General features: G+C 40.0%; 1 protein-coding gene across 1 annotated transcript; it reads left to right on the forward strand.

Annotated features, from left to right (window-relative positions):
• The first annotated feature begins 740 nt into the window (after positions 1–740).
• On the forward strand, positions 741–2447 carry LOC307126821 (shaker-related potassium channel tsha2). Its single transcript, XM_079817541.1, has one exon. It carries the CDS (start codon positions 780–782, stop codon positions 2214–2216), a length of 1437 nt encoding a protein of 478 aa, XP_079673667.1. The 5' UTR covers positions 741–779; the 3' UTR covers positions 2217–2447.
• Positions 2448–11141: the final 8694 nt, after the last annotated feature.

Consider the following 11141-nt stretch of genomic DNA (forward strand, 5'->3'; position numbering starts at 1 on the left):
AAACATCAAATGTCATCGCCTATGTAATTTTCAGGCAGAACACATTTCACACAGCAGGATTTTGAATCAGCGCAGCTCCAGATATTTAGCTTGCCAAATAGGCTATCTCATGGGCATCTGCGACTCGTCATTGATTCTCTTGGATCGCGTCTTTGAGAATTCACACGGTGTGATTGTCACTCGCCTGAACGAGCACCGATTTGCCTCTGATTTCGGGCTTTTGTCTGCGATTTTTTTCCCAGTGTACAGCTTATATGCACTTGTGCTATGTTTGTGCTTTGCAGTTGCAAAAGTAACAACAGGGTTGGGATGGTTGGCAATTCAATTTAAAGTATTGATTTAGGGTAAAAGTCAACATAAACATTTACAGGCCTACTGTATTGCAACAACAAAACATTTTATTGATACACATCTTGAATAGGCCTAGTTACCAGTGAAATTGACATGCATAGTCTCTATTGGACTCCTTACTTTGATTAATGAAAAGCCAGCACCTCTGTAACTAATTTGTTTAAATGAATAAATATTGCTGCGGCTTGCCATAGAGCTCGGAGCGAGCGAAGGAGTGAGGGAGGGCATTGCTGCTTAAAATGCTGTGAATGTGACAGCCAATCGTCCAGACTGCCAGCCACCGCTTGGGGAGGGAATGAGGAGAAACCTCTGTGAAGAAAATGCGCGCGAAGTGACGCGACAGGCGCCGCTCTACAAGTGCTCTGACCATTTTCCAACAGCGCGAGGACCGGGGCGCGAAAACGACTCGCCCTTTTGAGGGGACAAACATGACTGTGGTGCCCGGGGAGAACCTCGAAGAGACTGTGGCATTGGCAGCCCTGTCCCAAGATGTTTACGACCCTGAACTGGCAGACCAGGAGTGCTGCGAGCGGGTGGTTATCAACATCTCAGGACTGCGCTTCGAAACCCAATTGAAAACCCTCGCGCAATTCCCTGCCACCTTACTTGGTGACCCCAGGAAAAGAATGCGCTTCTTCGACCCTCTGAGGAACGAGTACTTCTTTGACAGGAACCGACCGAGTTTTGATGCCATCCTCTACTACTATCAGTCTGGAGGCAGGCTGAGGAGACCCGTCAATGTTCCTGTGGACATCTTTATGGAGGAAGTCAAATTCTACGAGTTGGGAGAAGAAGTCATTGAGAATTTTAAGGAGGACGAGGGCTTCATCAAGGAGGAAGAGCGACCTTTGCCAGAAAACGAGTTCCAGAGGCAGGTCTGGCTGCTTTTCGAGTACCCCGAGAGCTCTGGACCCGCGAGGGGCATCGCAATAGTCTCAGTGCTCGTCATTTTGATATCAATTGTCATCTTTTGCTTGGAGACTTTACCTGAGTTTAGGGAGGACGGGAAAATGCCCGAGGAGCAGCTCTCATTAAATGGAACCGCTAGTTTAAAGAAGCCCAATCCCTTCACAGACCCCTTCTTTATTGTGGAGACCCTCTGTATAATCTGGTTCTCCTTTGAACTGCTCGTGAGGTTTCTCGCGTGCCCGAGCAAGCCAGCATTCTTTAAGAATATCATGAACACAATCGACATCGTGGCCATTATTCCCTACTTCATCACCTTGGGTCTGGAGTTGGCCGAGCATCAGGGCAACGGCCAGCAAGCGATGTCTCTGGCCATCCTGAGGGTCATTCGCCTGGTGCGGGTGTTCCGCATATTCAAGCTCTCCAGACACTCAAAGGGGCTTCAGATCCTGGGAAAGACCCTGCAAGCGAGCATGCGGGAACTGGGTCTCCTCATATTCTTCCTTTTCATCGGAGTTATACTGTTCTCCAGCGCGGTGTATTTTGCCGAGACGGACGACCCCGACTCGGGGTTCAGCAGCATCCCCGATGCCTTCTGGTGGGCAGTGGTTTCCATGACAACTGTAGGCTACGGGGACATGTGCCCAGTCACCATCGGTGGCAAAATAGTGGGCTCTTTATGTGCCATCGCTGGTGTGCTCACCATTGCTCTACCAGTGCCCGTCATCGTGTCCAATTTCAATTACTTCTACCACAGGGAGACCGAGCACGGGGAGCAGATTGAGTATACGCATGTAACGTGTGGCCAGCAGCAACCCTCGTTTGGGGAATTTAAAAGGAGTGACAGCAAAGGGTCCCTTTCCAAATCAGACTATCTGGATTCAGAGGATGGAGATTCCGTCAAGCACACCAACTGCAGCCCCCATAAAGCATACACAGGGAAGCTCACTGATGTATGAATGTAGAAAGCCAACAATTATGCACCCAAAGAAGCGCATCTTTCTCTGTGAGTACATCCTCATCCCTCGCGCTGGCTTGAGTAGATGTCTAATAATATGACTGCGAGGAACACACTTCATTCAGAAACTACGACGGAGGATTTTACTATGACGTGATGTGCGATTGTTTTAAAAACTGTCTTCCATTGTTGTGATCATCGATCATCGAAGCGCGAGACGTAGGCTAGCTATAGGCGCAAAAATAAAATAAAATATAAAAAACACAACGTAGGCTATGTTATTATATAGCTATAAGCAAGCCCAATTAAATCAATGTGTAGCACTTTATACTCTTAGTCCACACATTCGTTGGTGCGTGATCCGTTAGTTTTTCAACAAATTCGGCGACAGTGCGATAAAGTTTACATATATAAAATTTGCTTATTTGGAGAGAAATAGTAGGACCAAAATATTTATCTTGTTATTATTATTATTATTATTATTATTATTATTATTATTATTATTATTATTATTATTATTATTATTTTACAGTTCAACTGCAAGGTCATTTGGAAAACCTTACCCCTGCTCATTTAATAATGGCAACTTGTTATTGTTATTATTTTTACATTTAAAAAAATAAAATAAAAACTAGCTGTGTAATGTGTAACGAATAATTAAACAATCTGAGAAAAGACATCTTACATATCACACATCTAGTGCTTATATTGAAAACTATCAGTAGAAGAGCAAACCAGATTTGAGATTTGAACTATTGTGTTTTCAGGATGTGTCATAATAATATCCGTGCCATTGTATTAGCATTGAAAGGTTATGGCATCTTAAAATTACTTGATAACTTTCTTCGCACTATGTAGAAGCACTGCAGGGATAGATTTCTAATGATTAGAAACATTTGTTGTAAGCTTCTTTATTTCTTCATATTATCAACAGATGCGTATAGGGAATGAATGAGCAGAGGCTCAAATTCAACATTTTGCGCTCAATTCTGGACACGAGGTCTTTCTTTCCTTTTTTTTTTTTTTTTTTTTACAATACAATAGCGTTATCTAGTGGACAGAGGTGGAAACTGCAGACTTTAAGAGACTAATGTGTTTCCATAGCAACTTTCCAGACGGTTCTGGAGACATTGGGCTATTATTGTGTCCTTAATCTACTCACATGAAAGATGGTTTCTTGTTTTTATAAAACAAGGACATTCTCTATCATAAATTCAATTAAATTCAATAATTATCAACCCTCAGATAGGCAGGTTTACCTTCTTATTAGGCCTAGTTAAACTAAACGAGGCTACAGAGGCCTGTCCAATATATCATATGTGAATACAATGTAGCAATACAAAATGACACAGCCGACACCACACAAAATGGAGACACGTCTACATTTCTGCTCTGCAACAGCATCAAGAGGGGATCATGAATTCAGCACAAAAAGGGATTCATTATGACGTCGCGGTGAGGAAGAAAACCCCATCTGCCTATTGGCTGGATTATCAGCTCTTGCAGTCAATAACGGATTGACTGAAAATGGAAAGAACTGCACACCACATCATCAAGTTCTTCTAACTTTCTGCTCCTTTAATTAGTATTCACATTACCAAGAAGAGTTCGGACAGGATGAGGTACGTAACACTGCACAGCCATCAAAGTAACACAATATTTGTGACAAATATTTATAATAGTGTACAACAAGACCGTAACTATGGGGGGAGGGGGGTTATTGTTTTTCATTTTTATTTAATTAAATAGAATAATTAAATGATTAAAAGGGATTTAAGGGAATAAACAAGAAATAAGTAAGGTGAAAGTTGTTCTAGGTCTAATTATAGCCTATATAGTTAAGTAATCAATTTAAACTCTTTGCAAATAATATTAAAAAAAATATGCGCACATTTACTCTTGTTTGTATGTCTAATATGTCAAAATAAAAAATAAATAAAATAATAATAAAATAAAATAAACTTTAGTGTTTTTTCACATTCGGTTATAAATGATCATTTATATGATTGCATATTTTCAATTCAAAATGGTGAAATTACATTTAAAAAAGTTGAGTAGTGAGTAGTCAGAAAATACTTAATTTTTCCAAATGTCTGCCATCCCAACCAAACAGAGCTTTGGCCATTGAGGGGGGGGTTATTGTAATATTGTCCTTACAATATTTCTAATGACGATATTTTTCGATTAAACATGTATGCAGTACTTTTAGGCTTATATACGATTATCATTAGCCAGGGGTACTATTCAGAGTGTAGCTCCAACTCTAATCAAACACACCTGAATCATCTAATCAAACGTGTTAAAGATTACTGGAAATGAATAGGAGCAGGGTTGGAATTGAAGTCTGCAGGAAGGTAGCTCTCTATAACCAGATTTGGAGACTCCCGATACAGACCATAATAAATAACAGTGGGAAACAAAATATAACAAGAGGGAGAAAAAACGGGATTACAAATGACATAAACGGGAAATTGACAAGTTTTGAGCATAACGTCACTAAATACATAAAAAGAACTGCAAACAAATAATGTTTTTGAAACTTTTTGTTTTTAGGCAACTTAATTGATCTAGCATTAGGTCTTGCTCAATTTTTTCCATAAAAACAAAAACATTGGAATATTCTAGAATTTGAATATTTGGATCTGTAAATGTGAATTTGGCAAGCAACAGGATCAAATATTGTACATATGTGACCCTGGTCCACAAAACCAGTCATAAATTGCACGGGTATATTTGTGGCAATAGCCAAGAATACATTGTATGGGTCAAAATAATTATGCCAAAAATCATTAGGATATTAAGTAAAGATCATGATTCATGTTCCTGCAGACATTTTGTAAATTTCCTACCATAAATATATAAAAAACGTATTATTATTAGTAATATGCATTGCTAATGACTTCATCTGCAAAACTTTAAAGGCGATTTTCTCTATGAAGAAATGTTCTAATTTTCTCTTTTATTTCGATTTTTTTGCACCCTCAGATTCCAGATTTTCAAATAGTTGTATCTCGCCCAAATATTGTCCTACCCTAACAAACCATAAATCAATGGAAAGCTTTTTTTATTTTTTATAAAAGACCCTCATGACTGGTTTTGTGGTGTATGGTCACGTGTCCTTTCTTTGTTGACAAAAAACAAAGTACCTCATCCTTCCAATACAATGCATAGCCATTGTACATTTCACTCCTAATAAATCATTAAATATCTTGCCAAAGCTTTTTAGTAGATGGAAAAATCAGAAACAGTTGAATCAGAATTACCACAAAAAGAGCAACTTTTTTAAAAACATATTTTTATGCTTTCTCATGTAACGGTTTGCAGGGTAGTACGTGTACATTATTTTTGAAAGACATCTATTTTTTTATTGATTAAGAAAAACAACCTATGTACTATTATATGCTATAATATCACATATACTATACTGTTTTTCATATAGGAAACAAGAAGCACATGACTCAATTAAATTACACAGCAATGTGACACAGGTCTATAAATATTAGATTCTAGATCTATAATTACACAACAAATGATTATGCAGACTTTCCGTCTGTGCTCTTTGTCCACACTAGAGGGCGGTATATGCTTGTTTTCATCTCTTTTGTCAATATCCTTTCTGTATTATTTGACCTTACACCAAAGCATATGATTCAAGGAACGATTCAGATTTGGTGTTTGAAGCTAGAATTTATATTCTAAATAATATTTGATAAAAATAAAGTCGAAGTGAACAATACATTCAGTGTACAATAAAATGCAATGATTTCAGGGAGAATTTTGGATTTTTTTAATATTGTCTAATATTGCGTAAATGTCTGTAATCTCTCTGATGCGTAAGGTTAATATGGCATACAGTTATCGTAAATAAAATGAATTGGGGAGTAATAAAATGTATCAATCCGACTAAAGATCCCTCACAAACTAGTTCCATAGACAGACATTGTGAAAGAGTTTGTACGTCTTAATCCTAAACATGCTAATTCTTTTTTTTTTTTAATCAAATGGAGATATTTCATTTCTAAGTGCAGTGTAATGCATAATTAATGTTGATTAATACATATTAAGTGTGCTTGAATTCCTTGGCAAGAATGAAAATAGAACTTTTTGAAATATATATTTTCCAGTCCACTGCAGCTGTTGAACCGGCTGTGTCAGGTTACATGAGGAGAGAGTGGGGGTATTTCCTGACCCACTTTAACATTGTTGTGTTGCTTTGTCCATATGGGTTTAATGTTTTATGAGGGAATGCTGGTCTGGTAGCATGGAAATAAGACAGAAATAAGAGTGACGTAAAGAAACCCACCACGTCATATTGTATGGTGTGTTCTGCTTATAGAACACACACACACACACACACACACACACACACACACACACACACACACACACACACACACACACACACACACACACACACACACACACACACACACACACACACACACACACACACTGTCACATTCATTTCAGCAAATGTCATGTTATTTCAAGCTGTGGATACTTTCAGAATCCAGGAACCTTTGGCACTTATAATCGATCAGTGGCTGTCAGGTGACTCTCATATACGTCCTCACGGCCCAGGAATATTTGACAGGAACAGTTTTTTTTTCTGCTGGAAAATATGGTGAGCAAGACACAATAAGAACGACTGCATAATGCTGTTGTCATTTGTGGCACTCGTGCTATTGGCTTGTGTTACAGCTCACAGGTGTTGAATAGGTCAGCGTGACTTTGTGGCTCACTGCAGTTGTTGTTGCAGTGCACCAACAGCACAGCTCTAGCTGTGGCTGATATTTATAGGGTTGCACGGCAGCACTGTGTTGATATTTCTAAGACAGCACAGTTAGGGTTTCCTCTGAACCTCTAACTTTTATGTGCCCGGCTTCACAGACAAGGCTTAAGCCTAGTCCTAGACTAAAATGCATGTTTGAGCTGTTTTAACTAACAGTCATTGTTTTGTCTCAAGATGCACAACAGTAATGTTTTTTTTTCTAAGTCACGTTTATAAAAGCTACTTAGATGTCCTAATTAAACTAATCCTGTGGCCAGTTGCATAAACATTGCCACTAAGTTGTGTTCGAAAGCCCCTATACCCTCATTCACTATTCCCTACATTAGTCCACTAATGTAGGCATACCATTATGATCACTGACAGGTGAAGTAAATAACACTGATTATCTCTTCATCACAGGACCTGTTAGTGGGTGGGATATATTATGCAGCAAGTGAACATTTTGTCCTCAAAGTTGATGTGTTAGAAGCAGGAAAAATGGGCAAGTGTAAGAATATGAGCAAGTTTGAAAAGGGCCAAATTGTGATGGCTAGATGACTGGGTCAGAGCATCTCCAAAACTGCAGCTCTTGTGGGGTGTTCCCGGTCTGCAGTGGTCAGTATCTATCAAAAGTGGTGCAAGGAAGGAACAGTGGTGAACCGGCGACAGGGTCATGGCTCATTGATGCACATGGGGAGCGAAAGCTGGCCCGTGTGGTCCGATTAAACAGGCGAGTTACTGTAGCTCAAATTGCACAAGAAGTTAATGCTGGTTCTGATAGAAAGGTGTCAGAATACACAGTGCATCACAGTTTGTTGTGTATGAGGCTGCATAGCTGCAGACCAGTCAGGGTACCCATCGCTTACCTGGGGAACACATGGCACCAGGATGCACTATGGGAAGAAGGCAAGCCAGTGGAGGCAGTGTGATGCTTTGGGCAATGTTCTGCTGGGAAACCTTGGGTCCTGCCTGGTGGCTGTGGCCTCTTTCAGCAGGATAATGCACCCTGCCACAAAGCAAAAATGGTACAATGCGTTTTATTCATATCATATACATATTGTGTAGGTATTAGGTAACTATAAAATGTACTCTATACTTCTTCCATTTCACCGGCCACTTACTTTCATGGATTTCAGAAGTAGTGGATGAATTGTGGTGTTGTAAATCCAACAGATACGATTCTTTGAATTGCGGTGCAAAACTAACATGGCACCCATCGCACGTTATTGATCAGCTAACATGATCATTATAAAAGTTTATAATAATAATAAGGTGATACGTTCTAAAATAACAGTCGCCTTAAAAAAACTCATGCTGGGGGGTTGGCTAGAATATTTGCACAATGCACACTGAGCCACCTATTGCGTCAACAGCCTATTTCGCGGTGTGGTTTCTTTACTGCCACAGAGTATGCATTAAAGCAGACCTAGGGCCTTGAAATATGACGTACTGTCCTAACGAAAGCCAAATATTGAACACTCTTTCACAGTACAGGTCTTTTTTATAGACCCTTGAACTTGGCAAATAGGACAATGCACACAGCCTTGTTTGTGCCATCAGCCCGTTTCGTGTCATGGTTTCTCCACCACCACAGAGGATGCATTAAATTGAGAAGCCAAATTTAGAGAAAATAGATCTCTATTAATTAATGTGCATCCATGCTCTTGTTTTCTTCATAGGATGGCTGTGACCCAAAAAGGAAATACGTAGGTTATAGTATATCTAAAACTAGAAATTGTAATGCGCAAGCACGAAAAACAATCCAATGCGCATGTGAATAGTTTCTCGAGGGCACGATAAAGTTTCTTGTGAGCATGCAAAATTTTTATATTTTTGATTTCTTTTTGTATTTTAGGGGCTCTATATGTTGTCACTTATAGAAAATCAATGAAAAAAGCCCTGAGAAAATAAACATTTACAGGTGGCTGTACTACATTCCAAATATTGGGCTGAAAATAATGCTGTATGAACCATTTATGTTAAATATGGCCACAGAGAGGTTTGCAAATTTGAGTCTAGTAAAGTATGGAATTTTTTAAATGGAAAATGTGTAGGAACCCTCGTTGTATAATGTAGTATTAAATTAAGCAAAGGCAGATTTCTTAACGTGTTCCCCCTGGACTAGCTGAACAATTGCCATTAAGATGAATGAGAATGTTAGCGGGTAGCTTTCTTCAGGTATTATATTCCACTTTGGTAGATATTTAGTTTATTTATTTACTGTCAGTGGTTATAATGTCTGTGATGTTACTGGCAGTAGTGATACTGTTGGTGGTGTTACTGTAAGTTGTGGTACTATTGGTGGTGATACTGTCAGTGGTAATAATGCCTGTGGTGTCACTGTCAGTGGTGGTGTTACTGTCAGTGGTGATAATGTCTGTGATGTTACTGGCAGTAGTGATACTGTAGGTGGTGTTACTGTAAGTTGTGGTACTGTTGGTGGTGATACTGTTAGTGGTGATAATGTCTGTGGTGTTTCTGTCAGTGGTGGTACTGTTGGTGGTGTTACTGTCAGTGGTGATAATATCTGTGATGTTACTGTCAGTAGTGATACTGTTTGTGGTGATACTGTCAGTGGTGGTACTATTGGTGGTGATGCTGTCAGTGGTGATAATGCCTGTCGTGTTACTGTCAGTGCTGGTACTGGTGGTGTTACTGTAAGTTGTGGTACTATTGGTAGTGATACTGTCAGTGGTAATAATGCCTGTGGTGTTACTGTCAGTGGTGGTACTGTTGGTGGTGTTACTGTCAGTGGTGATAATGTCTGTGATGTTACTATCAGTAGTGATACTGTTGGTGGTGATACTGTTAGTGGTGTTAATGTCTGTGGTGTTACTGTCAGTGGTGGTACTGTTGGTGGTGTTACTGTCAGTGGTGATAATATCTGTGATGTTACTGTTTGTGGTGATACTGTCAGTGGTGGTGCTATTGGTGGTGATACTGTCAGTGGTGATAATGCCTGTGGTGTTACTGTCAGTGGTGGTACTGTTGGTGGTGTTACTGTAAATTGTGGTACTATTGGTGGTGATACTGTCAGTGGTAATAATGCCTGTGGTGTTACTGTCAGTGGTGGTACTGTTGGTGGTGTTACTGTCAGTGGTGATAATATCTGTGATGTTACTGTCAGTAGTGATACTTTTGTGGTGTTACTGTTAGGGATGGCGAAAACTCAACATTTTCTTGACCGACCACAGAGCCTCATTAGCCGGTTGAAACCAGTTAACGATTAGTTTAAAATATGCTGCGCTATTTGAAATAACAGCCACGAGCCGCGCCTGCAATTTCGCAACTCTGTCGCATCTCTCTGCCGCTCTGCCTCCCGCTCTCACACACATACTGTCCCGGCGCCGCCGCCTGTCTTCCACTCACGTCACTTTTTTAAAATCCCCTACAGCGCGAAACATGAGTCCCGCAAACGCGGCGCCGAGGAGCTTGTTTGTAATCGGAGGACAAATGGCTCCTTAGTTTCGAAATGGTTTGGGTACAAGGTGATCGGGTTGAAAATAAAGGCATTTGTCTAGCGTTAGAAGCTCATTTGAAACATTGCCGCGGCTCATTTAAGAAAATGACAGCTCCGAAGAGACGCCGCTTTAGTTCGAGGTAGTGCTAACAATAATAAAGAAAGATGATGATCAACACCTTATGTGTTACCACTGAAATGTAGATGTAATATATTTCCAAATGTAAGCCCATCTTATGCGGAATGTTGTCTAATAGACTGCAACACGATAAAACCAATGGATAAAACAGGCACCTTCCGAATGCGTAAAAGACGCACCGGCCAAGGCAGGTCTAACTCACTGTGTGCCTTCTAATTAAGCACTGTATCACACAAGTTGCAACTTACATCTGTGTCGTTCTTTTTGGTGAAATGGTCCCACACACTACTTTTCACGGCAATTGCGCTCAGATCCTCGCCAAAACAATCGCTCTGAGACCGCCTGAATGAGGTGGTCTCGGCCCGATTGCAAACAAACTCGGGGGCGTTTCGCTTGAGGTGTGAAAGCAATCCGACCCAATGGACCAACTGGTATTGTAATTCATAACGGGAAATGTGCTATATAAATAGCAGTCGTGTCTGATTCTGTGAGTGAATACATTAGTTATCACAGTTGAAAACCAAAAGAGCACTTCTTCGTCTTAATATGATGTGTA

Source organism: Gobio gobio (genome assembly GCF_949357685.1).
Source record: "Gobio gobio genome assembly, chromosome: 5".
Classification (NCBI taxonomy): Eukaryota; Metazoa; Chordata; class Actinopteri; order Cypriniformes; family Gobionidae; genus Gobio; species Gobio gobio.

Excerpts from the sequence above, each read along its gene's own strand:
- LOC307126821 (XM_079817541.1), top strand. The coding sequence starts at position 780 with ATGACTGTGGTGCCCGGGGAGAACCTCGAAGAGACTGTGGCATTGGCA.